Here is a 23451-nt window from a genome sequence, read left to right as displayed (position 1 = left end):
GTTGTGTGACTGTGGTAGCAACAAGCATCTATAATTTCTCAGCTGGGCCTGGTGTTCATGCACCTGGGTGAAGTTCACCCGTGTTGCAACCTGCAAGGACCTGGGTTCAAGCTCCCAGTCCCCATCTGCAGGGGGGAAGCTTCACAAGTGTCTCTGTATCCAACCCCCTTACTCTCAATGTTTTGGCTTTCTTTATCCAATAAATACAATAAAAATGATAGATTTTAAGTGGCAAGAGTGAGAGAGACAGCAAGGTCTCTGCAGCTCCACAGTAATGACTGGCTGACTCTCAGTTGTTAGTAAAGTTGTATGTTTTGTTTCGTTTTGCCTTTTTTTTTTTCATATGAACCTAGGACAGGATTTTTTTTAACTTATGTAATAACATGGGCTTCCTTTCTCTGTTATCAAAAGATTCTTAGATACCTTATGATTTTGTTAGTCACCGAGATAGCATTGCTATTTTCGTCCAGAATCAGAATTAGTTATTAGGATATTTATTTGTACTATTTGCACTCCCCTCCTTTCTGTTTACATAAAGTAAAATATTAAAATTTAGATAACTGGGGGTCGGCGGTAGCACAGCGGGTTAAGCACATGTGGCGCGAAGCTCAAGGACCAGCATAAGGGTCTCAGTTCAAGCCCCTGGCTCCCCACCTGCAGGGCAGTCGCTTCACAGGCGGTGAAGCAGGTCTGCAGGTGTCTGTCTTTCTCTCCCCTTCTCTGTCTTCCCCTCCTCTCTCCATTTCTCTCTGTTCTACCTAACAATGACGACATTAATAACTACAACAACAAGCAACAAGGGCAACAAAAGGGAAAATAAATAAAATTTTAAAAAATTTAGATAACTTTGGGCATGTCCTTTCTCTGAAGAGTCCATTTATAGTTAATAACAAGCACATGGGAAGGAATTCAATGCCTGCCTCCCTGGAAGTTAGTTATAAAGAATCTGGATCTCTCTCTCTCTTTCTCTTTTTTCTATGCACAAGTTTTGCCTTTAGAAGTACACAAAGCTCATTTTGGAGTGGAAAGTAGATGTCTGTGATATATAGCACATAGATGGATTCTAACAGATGGATTTTTCTTGAAATAACTTCATTAGTTAATCATTTCTTTTGCATATACTTTTTCTAGCTAATTGGTATAGCTGCCAGCTGGAAGTGTTAACGGATCTCCAAAGGAACTGGTAGGTATGGGAAATATCTGACAACTTCATCAATTCTAGGACAAAGTTTCTATCAATTTCACAGTGACCATTATGATTTTTGAAAAATAAAATCTTTTTCTTTAATCATGATTTTTTTTTCTTCCAATGTATACCAAGACCTGACTTGTTCTGTATTTAAATCAGGATACTCATCTGCAAGAATCTTTAAATTTCTATACCCTATCATCCTTGCTACTTTTAGTATTGTGAATGGAATAATTATTTCTTAGATGTGGGACTAGCCTGTGCATTATAAGTTTGTACTCAGCATTCCTCACCTCTACCCACTTTATGTCAGTCACAACTACACCTGTGATAATACAGAATTTCAGACAATAGAAAATACCTATGAGGGTCAAATCTTCCCAAATGAAAATCACTAACCTAGAAATAGGTTGTTCCTAGCATTAAATTTTATTTTTACAACAAACGATAGATATGCATATATAAAATGTGTCTGTGTATTTAACTCCATAATGTCTAGTATATTAGTCATTTTTTTTTCTTTTGGCTGGATAAATGAAATGTTTTGAGTATTCATTATTTAAGATAATGCTTTCAGAATCGCACCAAGTTAAAAAAAAAGAAAAAAAAGACCAACATAAGTGACTTATAACTACCAATGAATAAGAATTTATTCTAATGACATCTCATCACCAAATATTAAGAATTTATTTTTCTTTTAAAAAGGGCCAGACAGTCTCACACCGGGGTAAGTGCCCATAGTACAAAGTGCAAGAACCAGCTCAAGGATCACGGTTCAAGCCCAAGGCTCCCCACCTGCAGGAGGTTCACTTCATAAGCATTGAAGTAGGTCTGAAGGTATCTTTCTTTCTTTCTTTCTCTCTGTCTTCCCCTTTTCTCTCAACTTCTCTCTGTCCTGTCTTTTTTAATTAATTATTTAAAAAATTTTTTTGGTAGATATGGAAAGAGAGACAGAGAAGAAACACCAGAGCACTGCTCAGCTCTGACTTATGGTGTTATGGGAGACTGAACCTGGGACTTCAGAGCTCAGGCATGAGAGTCTCTTTGCATAACAATTATGCTATCTACCCTCTCTCTATCCTATCCAACAACAGCAGCAGAGGCAGCGAACAACAACAAGGGGAACAAATTAAAAGGGCCCTAGTACTACATAAATAGATAAATACCAAAATTATGCATTGGAATCATCTACAATGTAAAATATTAATTATCAGCTTAGATGTTTAAAGTATGTTGAAGTAAGGGAAAGGAGTATAAGTCAGTGAAATGGGCATGGAAAAATTAAGCTCTGTTTTGACTTAACTATATACATATGGGGTGATGTGGGGCTCAAGCAATGATTAGTCCTTCTGATTAAAAAAAAAGTAGGGTCCTGTGGTAGTAAACCTGGTCGAATTCACAGGTTCCTATGAGTGAAGTCTGGGTTCAAGCCCCATGTTTCTACCTGAGGAAGGAAACTATGAGTGCTACAGCAGTACTGCAGCTGTTTTTTTCCCTTTTCTCTATCTCATTTTCCCTCTCTGTCACCCTCTATCAAAAAAAGAAAGAAAGATACATTTATATGAAGATGTTCAGGCACTGACTCCCAATAATAACACTAGAGGAAATAAAAACAAACAAACAAACAAACAAATAGCTTCTTGTAGGCAAAGCGACATTTTGGCTTAAAGCCCAGATGCATTGGATCGACCTTCCCGTGGTGCACCCCGTGAGTACCCATTCATTGGGGAAACTGACGATCCTTCCTAGCTGACTGAATCCACATGGATCCCAGTCACTTTCAAAGCCATTAACTGGCTACGGAAGAAGGGCAAACGCTAGAAGAAGAAGAAGAAGCCTTAGCTCAAAGCCCATGTTTTTGCACCCAGCACCTTTTTACACCTGGCACATCTGATGTACTGCTGAGCAAGCACACTTGACGTGATATAATGCACCTGATGTAAATGATGCAATAATCCATCACACCTACCTGCTTCACTGCCTGTGAATCGACTCCCCCTGCAGGTGGGGAGCCGGGAGCTTGAACCAAGACCCTTACCCCAGTCTTTGCGCTTTGTGGCACGTGCTCTGAACCCACTGTGCTACTGCCCAGCTCCCCAAAGTATCTAACTTCTATCCAATTTGCTTTCCTTCTCACGAAGGCTTCCTAATGCAGATGTGCTCCATTAGATTTTTAATACTGAATAATCCTCTCAATTCCAGGGTTGGAATTTGTATTTCCCCACTAAATTCAAGATACTTGCCAAAAAAATTCCACAGTGAGGGCCAGAGATGAAGCTCATTAGTAGAGTGTCACTCAATGAGTAGCACTGCAAGCACCCCAGGTTAAACTCTGACACCACATGGGAGACTGCAGAGCACAGAGGAAGATCGAGTGTTGTCTCTCTCTGTCTCTGTCTCTTTCTGTCTTTGTCTTTCCTGCATTTCCCCTTGCCCCCAATGGGGGGAAAATCAATCTAGAGCATTAAAAGTTCACATGGATGAATCCCCAGCTTGGAAATAAATAGGTAATTAATTAAAAATGCCACAATGACCTACAGTGGTTCTTTGATTGTTATCAGAATTTCCAGAGTCAATGTAAAGGTTTATTTATTTATTTATTTATTTATTGTTAGATTTCTTGTGGGAACTTCAGTCTAGGATGACATTTTTGTTATTGTTCAAATAGAGAGACAGTGACAAAAGAGGTAGAAAGAGAGGAACACCCAGCAGCACCAAATCTTCCTGGGAAATGTACATGGCAAAACAGCACACTACATAAGTGAGCTATTTTGTAGGCACTAAGGATTACATTTTAACCTTTCCTAGCTCATAGGACTCCATAATTCCATTATGGGTGGTGCACTTTCTAATAAAGCCTCACAACCTAGATATAGACCAGGGCCCATGAGATAGGGTATATGCATGCATGTATACATAAGTTAGGGGAAAATATATATATATATGTTAAAGCAAAAGTGAACAATAGTTTTCAGTGAGTCAGTGAATGCAGCAAGCAAGCAGAAAGACCTATAAAAGACACCATAAAGTACCTAATCAAATAGTTTCCACTTAGACCTAGACACCCTCTCATCTACTTCCTATTTCATTCCCTCAATCACACCAAAGCTAACCTTGTCAGACAAAGTAAAGGGCTACAAAAACTGGCTAAGGACAAGAGACTGGCATACTTTAATGATGGCTCTTTGGTCACTATCAAGCCACCCCATCATCTGGAGCCCTAAGTCAGGGCGTCCTGGGGTTCCCACACAGACATGATGGGACTAGACCTCTAACAGATGGCTGTCTCCATGGTCATCTCCATCAGGATCATCATAACAGAGCCCTTTGTGGGCCCCTATAGGACCTTGCCCTCAGTGTGGTTCAACAATGATAGGGACAAGCAGGCAGGCAAGCCGATAGCCTTGTGGAAACGCTGCTGCCAGCAATGGTAGGAACTGTTCCATTTCCCGAAGAGAGGATGGGCAACATACTCTACCACTGGAGGAATATGGGTTTTGAAATTAGTACAGCCTGGAATGTTCCTAGCCACAACCACGTGAGAATAAATAGTTTAAATACAGTTTGCTGATGCATGTGTGAAATTTTGCAATTTCCTGCAAAATACTCCCACCCCCCCCCCAGCATAGATCCTCCTCCACCATCATGCACCAGGACCTGAAACCAATCTGCCAAAGGCCTTTATTTCTGTGCAATATATCAAACCCAGTCCAAGTTCTACTTTGTGCTTCCCTTTCTGATCTTATTTCTACCCATGAGTGAAATCATCTGATATTCTTTCTTTCTGACTTAATCTCATTTCACATGATCGCTTCAAGCTCCATCCAAGTTGAGGTGAAGAAGGCAACTTCGTCTTTCTTAATAGTTGAGTAATTCTTTCCCCTTCCTTCCTTCCTTCCTTCCTTCCTTCCTTCCTTCCTTCCTTCTCTCTTCCTCTCCCCCCTCACTTTATCTTTGTAGCTCTCTTCCTATCTCACCCCCCCCCCCCATTTCTCTCTTCCTCTTTTTCTCCCTACTTCTTTTTTTGCCTCCAGGGATATTGCTGGGGCTGAGTGCCTGCACCACGAACCCACTACTCCTGGAGGCTAATTTTCCTTTTTAATTTGCCCTTGTTTTATTGTTGTTGTGGTTATTATTATTGTTGTTTTTGATGTCGTCGTTGTTGGATAGGACAGAGAGAAACGGAGAGAGGAGGGGAAGACACAGAGAGGAGGGGAGAGAAAGACAGACACCTGCAGACCTGCTCCACCGCCTGTGAAGCGACTCCCCTGCAGGTGGGGAGCCGGGGGCTCCAACCGGGATTTAAATTTATGCCACGTGCGCTTAACCCGCTGCGCTACCGCCCTTCTCCCTACTTCTTTTCCTTCTCTTTCTTTGCCTTCCTTTCTCTCTCTCCCCCTTTCTCTTTTCTCCTCCCTTTCTTTTTTTAAAAAGATACTACTTTTTTATTTTATTTATTTATTCCCTTTTGTTGCCCTTGTTGTTTTACTGTTGTAGTTATTATTGTTGTTGTCGTTGTTGGATAGGACAGAGAGAAATGGAGAGAGGAGGGGAAGACAGAGAGGAGGAGAGAAAGACAGACACCTGCAGACCTGCTTCACCGCCTGTGAAGCGACTCCCCTGCAGGTGGGGAGCCGGGGTTCGAACCGGGCTCCTTATGCCGGTCCTTGTGCTTTGCGCCACCTGCGCTTAACCCGCTGCGCTACAGCCCGACTCCCTCTCCTCCCTTTCTATCTCTCTTCCTCTCCTTTATTTCTCTGCCTCCCTCTCGCTCGCTCTCTCTCTTTCTCTCTCCCTGGTTCTCTCTATCTGTGTCTGTGTGTCTGTCTGTCTGTCTGAACCCCTCCCCCTCGGGGGGGGGCAGGTAGGGAGCACTTACTCTCCGCGGGCTCCTTGCACCTGCGGCCGCTGGAGGACTTCCTCAGCAGGCTGCGCCCCGAGGTGAACAGGCTGGTGAGCTCCTCCAGGGGGCTGGTGGGGGTGCGCGAGCGGGAGCCGCCTGCAGGGGGCGCCGCGCCTCCTCCTCCTCCTCCTCCGTACGCGCCCACGGCGGCGCTCACCATCCTCCCCGCGTCCTGGGACACCGGCCTGGTGGGCGCGGGCGCCGCGGGTCCCCGGGCCAGGCCGGCCGCGTGCAGCGCGTCGTAGGGCGGCGGCCTCTTGAGGCTGAGCGGCGTCAGCGCCCGGCCCATGCTCACGGGCGACGGCGAGGCCGAGTGGCTCTTGGGGTACCCGTGGGGCGACTGCGTTCGGGACAGCGTGGCGGGCGGCGGGGGCGGCGACGACGACAGCAGCGCCCCGCCCGGGGGGGGCTCCTTGTCCATTTTGGGGTGTCCGGCGGCGGGCAGCGACGCCGACGGGGACGGCCCGGAGGAGGCGGGCGGCTTCATGTAGGACGCGTTGTCCAGCACGGGGAGCTTGGCGACCTCCAGGGGGGTGAGCGGGGACTCGTCGGAGTTGGGGGAGCACTGCACGGGCGCCGGGGGGAACACGAGCAGCGGCGGCCGGTGCGACAGCAGGTTGGGGAAGGGCGGCGGGATGTCGCACAGCTGCCCCTTGGGGGGCGCCGTGCCGGGGGCGCCGGGGCACCGCTGCGCGTCCGGCTCGGGCCCCGTGGGCGTCGCGCCCTGCGGGGAGCAGCCGGGGTGCTGCTGGCCCGGGTCCCCTCGGGGCGCGTCGGGGCCCGCGTCGTCGAAGAGCGGGTACTTCATCTCCTCGTACACCGCCTCGCCCTGGTCGTCGTCGTCCCTGCGGAAGTCGCGGAGGAGGTTGCCCACCATCTCGATGTACACCGGCTCCTCCTCCTGCTCCTCTTCCTCCTCCGCCGCCGCCCCCGCCGGGCTGCCCCCCGTCTGCATCTGCGACAGCGACGAGTCCCGGGGCAGCGAGGTCCGCCTGGCCACGTGCTTCTTGATGAAGGTCTCGTCGAAGGACGTGCTGAGCTGCGTGTTGGGGTTCCGTTTGGGTTTGGGGGGAGGGATCTTCTTGGAGTACTCCTCGCTGTGGGGTCTGGGCTTGGCTGGCGCTGAAAGAAGGCAGAGACAGACAGACAGACAGACAGACAGGAGAAGGAGGGAGGGAAATAGGTCAGTGCACTGAAGGAAGACGATGGCATGATCTCACTCAACAGACAAGGGGTCGAGAAATCAAAGAGCGGCGATGGGGAAACGCAAAGTAAGCCTTGGACTGGGATGGGTGTATTGCAGCCAACTAAATGCTTCTGGGTGGGAGGGGGCGGATTGTAGGTGCACCGTGGTCACGCCTGGTGGTGGAGGAGGAAGGCCTAGGCTAGGGGTGTTTTGCAGAAAAGTGAGGAATTTTCCACATGTACCAACACCTGTATTTGCTGTTGACTGTAAATCATGAATCTTTCAAAAAAAATTAAATAACAATTTTTCTTTTTTTAAATTTATTATTATCTTTATTTATTGGATAGAGATAGGTAGAAATCAAGAGGGAGGAGGGTGATGGAGAAGGAGAGAGACATCTGCAGCCCTGCTTCACCACTTGTAAAGCTTTCCCTCTGCAGGTGGGGACCGGGGCCTCGAACCCAGGTCCTTGAGCATTGTAATACATGCGCTCAACCAGGTGCGTCACCACCCTGGTCCCTAATAATAACAATTTTAAAAAGAAAGTTGGGGTTGGGTGATGGCGCACCTGCTTAAGCACACACATTACAGTGCATAAAGATACAGGTTTGAGCCCCTGGTTTCCCACCTGCAGGGGGGAAGCTTCAGAAGTGGTGAAGCAGTCTTGTAGGTGTCTGACTTTTGCAGATATCGCTCTCACTCCCCCTCTTAATTTATCTCTGCCTCTATCCAAAATGAAATCAAAACAAAAATGCTAGGAGAGGAAGAGAACTCAAAAGAAAATAAAAGGTTCATATTGGGTTCAACACTCTGAACGTTTGAACAAAAGGTAAGTAGGTTTAAGTAGGTTTTATTTCTAGTTCTGGGCTTAGACTCTGAGCCAAGAGCTGCTAGTCATTCAGGTTTAAAATGTCTATGTAGGGGGTCGGGCAGTAGCACAGCGGGTTAAGTGCATGTGGCGCAAAGCGCAAAGACCTGTGCAAGGATCCAGGTCCCAGCCCCCAGCTCCCCGCCTGCAGAGGACTAATTTCACAGGCAGTGAAGCAGGTTTGCAGGTGTCTATCTTTGTCTCCCCCTCCTCTCTCCACTTCTCTTTGTCCTATCCAACAACAATAACTACAGAATAAAACAAAAGGCAACAAAAGGGAATAAATCAATATTTTTTAAAAAATAAAATAAAATGTCTATGTAGAGAGCTGGAGAGAGAGCATAATGGTTACACAAAAGACTCTGGTGCCTGAGACTCTCAAGTCTCAGGTTCAATCCTCAGCACCTCCATTAGCCAGAACAGAGCAGTTCTCTGCTAGTTGTGTCTTCTCCTCGTCCCACCCCTTTATTTCTTCCTCTCCCTCATTAAAATAAAGTAAAATAAAATTTAAAAAAATATGGGAGTCGGGTGGTAGCGCAGCGGGTTAAGCGCACTTGGCGCAAAGTGCAAGGACCGGCATAAGGATCCCGGTTCGAACCCCGGCTCCCCACCTGCAGGAGAGTCGCTTCACAAGCTGTGAAGCAGGTCTGCAGATGTCTGTCTTTCTCTTCTCTCTGTCTTCTCCTCCTCTATTTTTCTCTGTCCTATCCAACAATGACAAGAATAATAATAACTACAACAATAAAACAACAAGGGCAGCAAAACGGAATATTTTTTAAAAAGGAAAAAAAATAAAAAAAATTATAAGTAGAAAAGATCAGTTGAAATATATGGATACAAACAATAGCAAATTTAATTAAAAAACAATGTTCAAAAATTAATAAACTGAAGAAAAAAATAAGTTTCTGTTCTCACATTTAGTGATCAATGTGCGAAGGGGACTGAACCCTTTTAATGATGTGGCGATTATACAGAATCCCATCTTGCTTTCATTTAGAATAAAACTGTCCCAGCCTGCTAGACTTAATCTCTTCCTTGCTTCAGAGAAATCGCTTCTATACAGCTGGGTCTCATACTTCAGGGGAAAATTGATGTGAAAATCTTATGAGGCAAGACAAGTTAATCTCCAAATCTCCAGGTATTGTTGATTATGGTGTATTTGTCTGTTTTTTTGCTCACAGATCGCTTACGATATCCCAAACGCTGCTTTGGGAGGAGTTTATTAAATAGGTACCACTGACACATCAGAGCCCTCTGGCGTTTTAAAGGAGGGTGACTACAAGAATGTTGTGTAAGGAAGTGGGAGAACTGCTTGTACAAGTCCACAACAGATTTTTGTGCCAGTGCATCTCTGACTCTTCCCTTACTAGTCTGCTAGAAGCATCCCCCCTTTTTAATGGAACATAAACTTCTGACATCGCACAGTAGGATGGAAACAAGTTTATCAGGGAACCAGTTCTTTTTTTTATTATTTATTTATTCCCTTTTGTTGCCCTTGCTTGTTGTATATGCTTCTAAATTCTGCTTATACGACCTTCTGTTTTGATCATCACATTAGGTTTGCTTGTATTACTTATGATGTGGTCTATTTACATAATCACTGTTTTACCTGGGTTCTGCCCTGCCTGCAGGGTATTGGTTTAATCCCCACTGGTTAGATGGAAGCTTTCTATGTTCTGTTCCTGCTCTTTTTTTGCTCCGCCCCCTCTCCTAGTCATTTCCTTTCCCTTGCCACTTCCAGTGAAGAGATGCATAAAAGGCGATGGATCTGGTTAATAAACGAGATACTGCTTCCCAGCTCAGCCATGAGTCCCTGGTTGTCTGTCTCCCGCCCGCAAAGCTAGACCAGCACTTGCTGTTTTATTGTTGTAGTTATTGTTGTTGGATGGGAGAGTCGTTGTTGTTGTATAGCAGAGAAAGAAATGGAGAGAGGAGGGGGAGAGCAAGAAAGACACCTGCAGACCTGCTTCACCACTTGTGAAGCGACTCCCCTGCAGGTGGGGAGCTAGGGGCTCGAACCAGATTCCTGAGGCCTGTCCTTGTGCTTTGCGTCGCGTGTACTTAACCCGCTGCGCTACCGCCCGACTCCCAGGGAACCAATTCTTTAGCATGCAGAAAAGATAGTAGAGTATTTCTATTATATCATTAGCTCTCCCAGTATGGTTCCGTAGCCCCCATGTCCACTTGGTCGATTCCAAATTATATTCCTCCATGAGGATAATTTCTGGAACCATCCGTTCCACCCCGGTTCCATGGCTGCCGGTTCTTAGCAACATCGCCCCGCCAGATATTTGTCGGGATACGGCATCATCTAAGTTCATTTCTCACGTCTACGCTCGACCGGACCTGCCAATATACGTGGATATCTTCGCCCACCCTGTCCAAAGCTTGACGTCTCGTCACCCAATCTGGTCCCCTACGCCTACACTGAACTTCTCTGTTCCAGACTCTTGGAAACAGAGCTGGTAGTCAGCTGAGGTAAAGAACAAACACCTCATCACAGACCCCTGCAAGCGTCAACCCGGCTTTGACCTAGCACGTTATGATTGGGCCCTCCTCAATCGCTATCAAACAGGCCATGGCCGGTGCGCCGCTATGTTCCATCGCTGGGGAGCCAGAGACGACCCGAACTGCCCCTGCGGCTCCAGACAGACTATGACCCACATAGCCAACGACTGCCACCTCTCCAGATTCAAAGGAGGTCTCGAAACTTTACATCAGGCTCAACCTGACGCTGTTGACTGGCTACGGAAGAAGGGCAAACACTAGAAGAAGAATTAGCTCTCTTTGTGTTGATACAGGATTACAGTGATTCTCGTTATGCAATGTGGTAGAATGTGGTTGCTTGTGGTAGGTGATAACATATCATGTAAGTTGATAGTAGAGCTTATGAGTGCAAAATTATGAGAAGAATAACTGATATTTTTATAATGATTTTTAGCCTAGAAGGAAAAAGGAAAAGGCTCTAAAGCTCAACCTAGGAAACATGTTCAATCTTAATTTGTTTTGGCTTTTCTTTTGTTTTGTTTGTCACTAGTATGGCTGGCTCATGACCCTGCAAGTCTTCTAAAACATATTAAAGAGAGAAAGGGGAGAGGAGTGGTGGCACGCCGGGTTAAGAGCATATAGTATGAAGTGCAAGGACCTGTATGCGCAAGGATCCAGGTTCAAGCCCCCCACCCCCAGCTCCCACCTGCAGGGGAGTCACTTTGCAAGCAGTGAAGCAGGTCTGCAGTTTGGTCTGTCTCTCTTTCTCTCTCCCTCCATCTCTCAATTTAATTCTGTGCTATCCAATAAAAAATGAAAAATGGCTGCAAAGAGCAGTGGCTTTGTAGTGTTGGCACCAAGCTTCAGTGATAATCTGGGAGGCAAGCGAGAGAGAAAGAGGGGAGGGGGGGGGAGAGAGAGAGATACAGAGAGAGAGAAAACTGTGGCCCAGGAAATAGTGCAGTAGATAGAGCAATGGACTCTCAAGCATGAGATCTCCAGTTTAATCCCTGGCAGCACCCAGTACCAGAGTGACATCAGTCTCTCCTCCTTTTTTTCCCCACGAGTACATACATTTTTAAAATTTAAAAAAGATTAGTTTTTAAAAGAAAGAGAAAATACTTAAAATAATTATGCAGCTGCACTACACATTAATTCTGACACTGGAGAATTAGAACCACTTAACTATTCTAGAGCATTATTGATTTATCTAGACTCTTCAACTCATGATGGGAGAAAGTACGGGCCCTGGGGTCAGTGGGAGCTCATATGGTAGTCTGCATAATCATAAGGAAGACCACTGCTCTTGAGGCTTCACGCCTGCAGGTGGGTACTAAGTGAAGTGGGTACAAAGTGAAGACCAGTACCCACCTGCAGACGTGAAGCCTCAAGAGTACTGCAGACACTCTCATCAGGTGAGCTCCCAGTGGCCCCAGGGTGTGTACTTTCCCCCAGCATGAGATGAAGAGTCTAGAGAAATGAATAATCGTCTAGAATCTATAATTAATTCTCACTCTCCAGTGGTAGAATTGATGGCTATTGCTGCCGTCAACCCATTTTCAGCTTTTTGTTTGTTTGCTGTTGCTCACTGGTCCCGTTTGTTTCTCTCTGTTCTACATGCGCTCTTGTCAGTCTTTCCTAGTGGATTCTCCATTATCTGAGCAATCTTCTCCCCTCTTCCTTTCCTTGTGTTGTGAGGAAAAATCTGAGACAGGCAGAACCAGATACTGTAAAAACATTGTGTTGTCTGGTTCTATTTCTTTGTATTTATCAAGACTTGAAAATGATACTCTAGAGGGTTATGTAGAGATGACAATGTTAAGAAAATTACAGTTGATTGGGATGAATAAGCAAATCCATCCCCTCAATAGTGGGAAACTATTTTTTTTCCAGGAAACATCTGCCTCTCATTTTATAAATCCCTTGTAATCTCATGGTTCTTTCTGGAAAATCAGAAGAGTTTGGAAATAGTATATTTTATCATGGACTATTAAATTTGCCATATATCACCTGTTTCACCTATTTATTTTCAGTAAATAACTCATGAAGAAAAGAAACTGTGTTTCTACGGCCATATATGCACTTGAAAGCATTTGCCCATATAAGGCACAGTCGGAAATGTACGTGATATTGTCCTGTGATTAATTCTAGCTTAACCTCATTCTGGGATATTAAAAATTAAAATATCATGTTTAAGAAAGTATTTCATTAGAAGGTACTTAAAATAGGTCTTGATCTCATATACATAGCAACTGAAATGTTCTAATAAAGAAACAATGAAAATCTCAAGGCAAATTTTACATTTAACCAAATTCATCCATAAAAAGGTGATTTTTATAGCTCTTGAATGAATTTTAAGTTATTCCTAATAAGTCTGAAAATAGAAGCAATAATTTCTGTTCAGCTCCAAAACACACATTTTTATGCTTAAAATAGTATGACAGTAACATTGAATAAGCAGAAAATGACATTTTTGAAATGAGGTATCTGCGCACATAGGTTATGCATGGCTTTCAGTCATGCCCAGATGATCTGTCTTTCACAGTTAATTTTGGAAATTTGCCATGTCCCTTGTCAACCTATCCTTCTAAATGATTTTTCCTTATTAAAATAAGAGGGGGATGCAAGGCCATGATTTAGTATCTGTATGTGTTCTACAACTAAGAAGTGCAAATAGAGACAACCCAGGTCAGTAATCACAGGACCTTCAAATTTGAAGGGTTCCACCCAACATCAACATATCACTAAGGAAGACATCTAAGTTCCTTGTAAACTACTTAAAACCTTTTATCATGGAAATTCAATGTTTTATACCTTAGGAAAACAGTTAAATAAAAATGGTGACCATTAGGAAGTTCACTATTAGGAATGTGACCTAAAGTATTAGTTTCTTTTTTTTTAATATTCTTTTTTTTATATTTATTTTTATTTATTTATTCCCTTTTGTTGCCCTTGTTGTTTTATTATTGTAGTTATTATTGTTGTTGTCATTGTTGGATAGGACAGAGAGAAATGGAGAGAGGAGGGGAAGACAGAGAGGAGGAGAGAAAGATAGACACCTGCAGACCTGCTTCACCGCCTGTGAAGCGACTCCCCTGCAGGTGGGGAGCCGGGGTTCGAACCGGGATCCTTATGCCGGTCCTTGTGCTTTGCGCCACCTGCGCTTAACCCGCTGTGCTACAGCCCGACTCCCAAAGTATTAGTTTCTAAGGCTTCAGCCCATGTTGTACTGATGGCACCATACTTTTGTGGCTCTGGTAACATCTGTTTCAATAGGTAATGCAAACTAGGAAATGAGAGTGCAGTGAAGAGAAATAATGTCCACGCTGTGTGATACTGGGACTGACTGAGACCAGAAGGTGAGAGACACATTTCCCACTTTCAGTAGAACCCTGCTCACAATAACTTGCTTTTCACAACTCACAATTCCAGGGGAGTCAGGGATATTTTTATTTTCACAGCCTTGAGCCCCACAAGAATTCTACAAAATTGTTCTTCCTTCCTTCCTTCCTTCCTTCCTTCCTTCCTTCCTTCCTTCCTTCCTTCCTTCTTTTCTTTCTTTTTAAATTAAAGAGTTTGTAAAGGGATCCAGATTTCAGACATGTTTGGTGTGCTAAAGTTGCAGGTGGTAGCGCAAAGGGTTAAGCACACAAGGCACAAAGCATATGGATTCTGGTTTGAGCCCTCAGCTCCCCACCAGCAGGGTGGTCGTTTCAGAGGCAGTGAAGCAGGTCTGCAGGTGTCTGTCTTTCTTTCCCCCTCTCTGTATCCTCTCTTCTCTCGATGTCTTTCTGTCCTATCCAACAACAGCAACAGCAATGGTAACAATTACAACGACAACAACAAAAAGGGCAACAATAGGAAAAATGGCCTCCAGGAGCGGTGGATTCTTAGTGCAAACAACGAGCCCCAGCAGTAACATTGGAGGCAAAATAAAATGAAATAAAGTAAAATGGGGGGGGGGGGGCGGTAGCGCACAGGGTTAAGTGCACATGGTGCAAAGTGCAAGGACCGGCATATGGATCATGGTTTGAGACCCTGGCTCCCACCCTGTAGGAATGTCATTTCACAAGTGGTGAAGCAGGTCTGCAGCTGTCTATCATTCTCTGAATACCTCTCTCTGTCTTCCTCTCCTCTCTGTTTCTCTCTGTTCTATCCAACAACAACAACAGCTATAACAACAATAATGATAACAACAACAACAATGGGAAAAATGGCCTCCAAGTGCAGTGGATTCGTAGTGCAGGCACGGAGCCCCAGTAATAACCCTGGAGAAAAGAAGTGTTCAAGTATAAAAAGGACCAGATTTACAAACTGTAGAAATTGTGTTACTGTCCTGCATATGGCACATGAAAACAGAGAACTACATCAAATCAAAACTGTGTAATCTGAAAGTTCTCTGAGACTCAAAAAGTCTTAGCTTAAGCTAGAAGACATGACTCTACTCTCTTCTTAGTTCTGGTTGACTTGCTCAACTTTGAACAATTTATTTCAAAATACATTTTTTATTTAGATTCATGGTTGTCCTATAGATAATAAACTTTAAATCATTCCTTTGCAAATTACTCATTTTGATGCATTAGTTATAAAATAAAAAATGGAGTTTGTAAATTATTGAAAAAAGATTTGTAATAGATTAGAAATATGGGTAAAGTTCCTGGGCTAAGGCTAAATGTTATACTTGAAATAGTATTTGTGTTCAATATTCTGTGCATAAGTGCAACCCCAGACAGAGGGGACGATGCTGTAACAGTGGAGCTGATATAAAGGTCACCTGGGAGACAGCCTATTATAAGCAAAGAGATGACTCCTCAGTGTTATCTAAATGGAATCAGGTGTACCTAGATAAGCACCCAGATTACAGTGTGCGAGGACCAGGGTTCAAGTCCCCAGATACCATCTGCAAGGGGGAAGATTCACAAGCAGTGAATTTATGCTGCAGGCGTCTCTCTCCCTCTCTGTCTCTCCTTTATCTTTCAGTATATCCAAACTAAATAAATGCATCTTTAAAAAAAACCCACTAAAACCTGATAAGATTATAAAATGAATCAAAGAATCACAGGAAACTCAGCCTGCATGTACTGGAACCAGTTGCTCACAAAACAAGGGGAAGAGAGGAAGCAGAGGGAACCCCATGAAAATGAGAAGGCTGTGGCTAGCGACATGACTCAGCTGGTAGAACTTCACACTTGTATGTCTGAGGCTCCTAGTTTTAGCCCGGCACTGCATGTCCCCAAGTGGTGCCCTGACAACTTACTCTCATATGCATGAATAAATGAGTATCAGGAGAAAAAATGCAGTGTCTCCAGACATCAGGACAGAGTTCCCTTCTGCCCCTGACTTGTGTTCCCAGCCTTTCTGGGTATAGGTTTGCTTTCCTTTATTCTTAAACTTTCTCTTCTCTTAGTTCTCCTATATCTACTTAATATAGTTGTGATCTTAACACTGACAGGGTTTGCATGTTGAAATTCTTTTCAGATATATAAGCATAAACTGAAGTAGGTTTTCAGTGTCCAAATCCCTGGCAACATAAGTACATATTATTTTATATATGGTATTATAGATTACGATGATGAATTCTTAGGCAATCTCATAACAGCAACCACCCCCTCCATGTTTTTTTTTTTATCTCCGTATAGAAGCATGCTATTTCTTCTCCCCTTGGAGATATTAACTATCAACTTTTCCAACAGAAAAGACACCATGAAAAAAAAAATCTGAGGCCACCATATTGTAAGGAAGCCCAGGTTTGCCATGGAGAAAAGGCATCTCATTGGATGAGGAAAATGAATCCCTAACTCTACAACTCCAGGAAAGCTGTCCTGTGCCCTTTTGAGTCATTTGAGGTGAGACAGTAGATAGTTCATATCAGAAACAAGTCATTTCTACTCTGTCCTGTTGAAATTCCCAACCAGAGAATCACAAACTAATGTGATGATCACTTTTATGTTCTAAAGTTGGGAGTACTTTGTTCAACACATTTCGTATACTACCATAACACAAATCTATTGAGTTTGGAAGGTAGTGGTAGATCTGATACTAGCAAGGAGACTCCTGAGAAGGTGAAAAGATAGTGATAGAATTACTAGTAGGGGCCAGAAAAATAAGAAGAATGGCAAAACACTGGACCTGCCATGGTGTTGCAGTTAGGCCAAGAACTTGGGAGGTAGAGGAGCAGGAGAGACTTGAGTAGGCACTGCAGTCCCAGTGTGGTAACACTGGAGAAGGACATAGGTTGCTGGTGAGACAGGTGTACAGACACCTATTTCAGAATAATGAGCTGTAACCATGGACAGCAACCTCATGATTGTTGTTAAAATTTCGTAGGCTCCAGCTGGCCGGGCTAGCTTCACGGGCGGGTAACAGAGAAGCGGAGACAACGGCTGGGCAGGGAAGCTGTATTTCTTTATTCAGGAACAACGATTCATAAACTAACCCAAACTAATGACCAAACAGAACTCTGCTGTCTCTTTGCGGCAGCACAAGCACTCTCTCTTACTCTGCAACTCAGGAACCCTCCAACTCTCGAACTCTCCAACTGTCTAACTCTCTCACTCTCTCTCTCTGGAACTCAGGAACTCTTCAACTCCGGAACTCTGAAACTCTTCAACTGTGAAACTCTCTCTTACTCTGTAACTCTGAAACTCTGGCACTCAGGAACCCTGGAACTCTGGCGGGGTTCCTCGGGGCGGGGCCAAGCGGGCCGCGAAATTAACAGGACTGATCCAATTCTCTTGGCGGGGGAGAACTAGAACCCAATGTAAAGCATACAACACATGATCATTATCCCTCTAATAAGACTTTTTTTTTTTTCCCAACAGAAAATAACTTCTTGGGTTCAGTGCCTACCTGCATGACAAATCTATTTTTTATTTCTAGGGCAAACAGAAACTGAGAAGGGTAGGGGAGAGATAGAGATGGAGAGAAAAACATCTGTAGCACTGCTTCATCACTCCTGAAGCTTTGTCCCACAGGTGAGGACCTGGGGCTTGAAGTCGACCCTTGCACTTGGTAATGTGAACATTCAACTGAGTATACCACAACCTCTTCCCCTAAAACATTTCTTTTAAAGAGAGAAAATATAAAATATGTTCGCTGTATTTGTGGATCTGATTAAAGGAGAGTTCATGGAGAATATGAAAATGTTAGTTCCTGGAGCCAGGAGGTGGCACACCTGGTTGTGTGCACATGTTACAGTGTGCAAGGACCCAGGTTCGAGCCCCTGGTCACCACCTGCAGGGGGAAAGCTTCGTGAGTGGTGAAGCATGGTTGCAGGTGTCTCTTTCTGTGTGTCTCTCTTCTCTATCTCATCCTTCCCTCTCAATTTTTGGCTGCCACTATCCAATAAATAAATAAAGATAGAAAAGACAAAATTAGTTCTTGGTCAAGGTGGTGATACATCTGGTAGAGTGATCACATTACAGTTTGGGGAGACTGGGATGTTCAAGTCCCAGGCTCCTCATACAGAGGTGGGGTGGGGAGCTTCACAAGCACTGAAAAAGTGCTGAGGGTTCTCTCCTCTTCACCCCTTCTCTCTGAATTTCTCTCTGTCTTTATCCAAAATAAATAAGTAACAAATAAATAAATAAAATTTTGATTTTAAAAAAAATGTTAGTTGGCCTGGTTTCTGACAACATATAATAAGGTGTTCCAAGAGGGACTAAAGTAGGAAGAATTTAGTTTGAAAACTAATAATGAAAATAAGTCCTTTTCTTAGATAATAAGCAGGCAAAGATGTACTTTGCCTTGAATTTGTATAAAAAAGTGAAAAGCAGATAGATTCATGCTGGCAGCTTGGAAACTACAGCCCCCTAGGCCGTTGCCTATCTGAAATGATCCAATAACAAAGGAAATTCAATAATCTACCCAATCATAAGTAAAGGGGGAGGGTGGGACAAAAGAAGGACCATAAAACAAAAAATAAACAAAACCCTCCATTCTGTATCAGGATGACAGAACTAATTTGAGAGTGAGTGCTTTGCAGATACCTATCTTAGTGAGATGAAAAGCTGTGTCCATGTGCCAACCACTGTCCTCTAACCATTAACCTTATAAAAATAAATAAATAAAGGAAATAAAAGTAAAGATAAGGAATGGCAGAGTAAGAAAAACAGAAGCCTTGACTCACCCTGGCTCTCCTTTGGCTTCTTGATGTGGTAAACAGCTGGGACCCAGCTCCTCTCCACATCCTGTGAGGTTGGGTGAGTTTTATAATGCATTTTTCTCTTCTCAGCCCTTTAAAGTCTTTAAAAATCTATGTGCTTGCATTTAAGTTACTCTACTAAATAAATATACCCTTTGCTATCCTAGCAAACATCCTTAACATGCTAATGGCTTTTGTGCTAACTGGTCATTCTCATGTTTGGTTAAATTTTTCCTAACACAAGAAGGGACCTGGAAATTCCCCAAAAGGGTTTGCAAATTTTCCAATGTGTCCAACACAGGACTTACCAAGACACCTAGTTGGAACAGCAAAAACATTTTCAAAATGAAAAGTGGCCTCAGGTCAAAAGTCAATTACTCTCTATCTAATTTAAAAACCCATACTTTAACATTTTAATTGAGTAATTGAGAAGGAAAGAGGGTATAGGTTGAGAGAAAGAGAGACACCGGCAGCACCGTTCCACCACTCCTGAAGCTTCCCCCGTACAGGAGTTTGAACTCAGGTCTTTGAATAAGATAACACATGCCACCATCTGGAGCTTATATGCTGCTTTCTAATCTATATATATTGAGAGATAGAGGGGGAGATAGGGGGGGAGAGAGGGGGAGAGAGAGAGGGAGAGAGAGAAGGAGAAGGAGAAATAGATTACTACTCATCTCTAGCATAAGTTGGTACCAGAGATGAAACCTGTACCCCCTGAGACCTCAGTCACACAAGTTGATGGCTTGATAGGTTGAACTATATCCCTGCTCGCCTCCATTTGGCTACACACTGCTGTTTTCCTGCTCTTGGTCCACCAGGCTATCTTGGAAGGATCCATAAATTGTATTTTTTAATTGAAAAAGGCACTAGAGCTGAGGATTGTAACTTTAAGAGACACCTGATAGGTGGATGAGTTAGATCGTCAAATCCCAGAGTAAGCTTATATAATGCAACGGAACACCAGGGAAGAGAGTGAGGATATTTTTCCCATTGGATATATTGAGTCTAGAAGGCAAATTGTTTTAGATTTCAAAGATAGCTTCCCTCAATCCAATATATACAATTGTATGTATTTTATTAATAGATAAGAATCTCCCTTTCTTTCAATCAGGACTCACCTTCATCCATAGAATATGCCAAAAGTGATATTTTGAGTCATGAATTCAACTGGCAGTTTTCAATTCCTCTTTCTTGAAAGCCAATTGTCTTTTAAGACTTTCAAGACCAACCAACATGCTAGAAAACTCAAACAGGTCTGTGGAAGAGAGAGAAAGCCCAGATTTGTGAGGAAAGTCTTATTGGACCTTCATAGTCATCCTAACTTCCAATTGAGCTTAAAGAATGACCCAGGCTGATGTGAAGTAGACAAGCCAACTCACAGGACAATAAATAATAAAGTACTGCTGATCTAAGGCAAAACTTTTGGGGTTGGTTTATTGCAAAGCAAAAGAAGTAACTGAAAAACACAAAATTAATTTCCTGTTTCTGTGGATATCTCATAGATGATTCTATTGTTATTTTCATTGAATCAGGGTACAGAATGCACCCTGAGGTAACAGAAAGCATCCTGCTAGAAATGAGAAAGGAAGGAAGGAAGATTCCCTTCTGAATACTATCAAAATCACCATAGATTGACTCAGAGAAGAGATATGAAAAAGTTTACAGAATTTCTGTTCAAAAAGATTAGATTGAAATAGGAGTGGAGATACTCACTTATATAAAGGAAGAACACCCACAAGGAAACTTTCTAGTCAGAATAAGAAAGGAGAGACTTACAGAAGAAAAATCACTGACAATCTACAAAGAGTATCCATGGGACCTGGTCACCTATGACAGTCCTGTTATGAGGATACACCTAGCAGGTTACTAGAGCTGAGGCCACTTCAATTACGACTTTGTGTGTTTAGTAATGTTGATCTTCAAGTTTGTAAGAGTATGTATCTTATTAGAAACAAGCGAGGCTGAATACTGGTTTCGTACTCCGCTGTAGTCTTAAATGTGTGTATCTCCTAGTCCCTTTCTAAATACCCATGTTGGAACTGACACCCAATGCAATAGTGTTAAAAGGCTGATACTTTGGGAGGTTGCTAGATTATGAGAATAGACCTTTCAGGATTGGGATTAAGACTCTTTAAAAAGTAACTTTGGAGTGCTGGTGGTGGGGGATGGCATGATGGTTATGCCAAAGGTTATACCTGAAGTCCTAGGTTCAAACACCACCATAAACAATAAGGGTACAGTGCTCTGGTAGAAAAACACAACAAAACAAAAAGCTTCATTTAAAAGTAACTCCAGGGGCTGGGCAGTGGTGCACCTGGTTGAGCACATATGTTACAACGTGCAGGGATCCAGGTTCTAGAACCCCAGTTCCCACCTGCAGGGGGAAAGCTTTGCAAGTGGTGAAGCAGTGCTGCAGGTATCTCTCTGTCTCTCTCTCTCTCTCTCTATCACTCCCTTCCCTCTTGATTTCTGGCTGTTGCTATCCAATAAATAAATACAGATAATCCAAAAAAAATTGTTAAAAAAGTAATTCCAGAGAGCTCCCTACCCCATCCACCAATTGAGACTGACCATGGGGCAGCCATTTGCAATCTGGAAAAGCACTCTCTGCCTAGACCATGCTAATAGTCTGATATTAACTTTCAGTACCAGAACAGTGAAAAATAAATTTCTGTTGTACATAAATGAATCCAATCTATATAGTTTTCTATCATAGCAGCCTGGATAGACTGCAATGTATGGTGTACCCGTACTTTCTGAGTTTGGTTCTAAAACATTTTGGTCACTCCAGTTATTTGTCAGAATGGATTTTCTGAGCTTATAGATGGAAGGTCAACTCCAAACAGGGCAAATGACAATGCTGCATGCACATCTGTCTAGACAGTGTGCAAACGACCTCAGTGAGACACAGCCTTCTGTTCACAATATTGAGCACAAATGTCTAGTTTGATATTTTCCTCTCAGAAAAAAAGCATTTTTTTTTTTTACCAGCCTCCTCTTGCTCTTGTCATGGAATACCTTTTTCATCTAGTTCATTCGTTTTGAGCTGTGTTATGGCCTTGACTTCCCGGCCATTCCTACCCACTATTTTCTTCTTCACACAGGAAAGAGTAGAGAAAGACGTTGGAGGTAATATGCCCATTAGGAAGGTCAGAGTTTAGTCAGGTTCCTAATTACTCTAGGTCCAGCTATAAAGAGAGAGTCATTTTGCCAGAAAAACTCTAACTTAGAGATCTAGTCACCCTCAGTAACTTGGGTTCTTCAGCCTCTACTATTCTAACAGGTGATATCTGATCACCTTGGTCTATCTAAGCTGGAATCCTCTTAGCTCAGTTTAGCAGAAGCCCTCATTTCTGATGTTTCTTCATAATGGCTTCCCACCCACTGTCTCCTACTCTGTTCTTGGACGATAAGTTCCTATTTGCCCATGCTGTATTCAGAATTGAGTCTACTTACATATGGAAATCTCTGCCCACTGCATTAGACCTGAAAACAATCTGCTTGAACCACTGACCAGCTCCAGGTTTTGTATGGCATCTCTGAACCGTACATGAATTAACTTCCTTGTGGCACTGATGTCCTTATATAAAAGTGACATTTTTTGGAGAAGTATTTCATGACTATCCAGTCAGTCCTTATCACACAAGATATTTCTCTGGATTCCCTCTCAGTCATTTACCTTTGTAAAGTGATCAGAACATCACATATTCTTGGTAAATACTTACATAATGATCCATAGATTCTTAAAAAATTCTTGGCATTTATTTATTTGGTGGAGACAGACAGAAATCAAGAGAGGAGGAGGAGATAGAGGGGAACACCATGGTGAGATTTGTTTAATTTTATAATAGCAGTTAAACCTCCCATTATAACTAAACATAATCTCTATTCTCTGCCCCTTGTTCTTCACATAACTTCCACTTTGACCAAAGCAAACCATCTCCACCCTTTTCATCTCTCAGATATTACTCTATGTTTCTCCACTGCCTTACTTAAACAAAACTTTGCCATTTCTTAAGGCCCAACTCAAAAGTCACCACTTCTCCCAGTCCCTCTCTCTCTCTCTCTCTTTCTCTCTCTCTCTCTCTCTCTCTCTCTCTCTCTCTCTCTCTCTTCAGTTTGGGATCTACCAGAGCACTGCTCAGCTCTGGCTTTGTGTGATGTGGATTAAAAATGGGACCTTTGATGCCTCAGGCATGGAACTCTCTTGCATAATGATTATGCTACCTCCTCTGTCCACCTTCTTCATTTCTTATTTTGTATTTGGTTATCAATTTCTCATTTATAAAAGTAGCAAGTTTTTGGAAGTTAGAATCAAGGTCATTGATAAACAGTTATCAGTAGATATTGATAGTAGTTTTTAAATAATTGATAAGTACATTATCAATAGACGATATACTATGATGATTTAAACTTGTCAATTCCATTTCTTATATGTTACTTCAGATATCTTCTATTCTCATTGCTTTTTTTTTCTCTAATGAATTTATCTACTTAGAATTTTTAGGAGTAATAAATCTATTTATTTATTTATTGTTGGATAGAGACAGAAAGAAATTGAAAGCGGAGAGGGAGACAAAGAGGGAGAGAGACAGACAGATACCTACAGACTTGCTTCACCACTCCTGGAGCCTTCTCCTTGCTGGTGGGGAGACCAGGGCCTTGAATCTGG

General features: G+C 43.0%; 1 protein-coding gene across 1 annotated transcript in view; it reads right to left on the bottom strand.

Moving 5' to 3' along the window:
- The window catches only part of NYAP2 (neuronal tyrosine-phosphorylated phosphoinositide-3-kinase adaptor 2), a 311899-nt gene that overhangs the window by 109734 nt on the left and 178714 nt on the right, over nucleotides 1–23451 (bottom strand). Inside the window, exon 4 of the mRNA XM_060193685.1 lies at nucleotides 6069–7214. Coding sequence (XP_060049668.1) covers nucleotides 6069–7214 — 1146 coding nt within the window. The remainder of the gene's footprint in view (nucleotides 1–6068; nucleotides 7215–23451) is intronic.

Source organism: Erinaceus europaeus, chromosome 7 (assembly GCF_950295315.1).
Source record: "Erinaceus europaeus chromosome 7, mEriEur2.1, whole genome shotgun sequence".
Lineage (NCBI taxonomy): Eukaryota > Metazoa > Chordata > Mammalia > Eulipotyphla > Erinaceidae > Erinaceus > Erinaceus europaeus.
The sequence above is the reverse complement of the archived record's forward strand: the minus strand, read 5'-3'. Positions and strand labels throughout refer to the sequence as shown.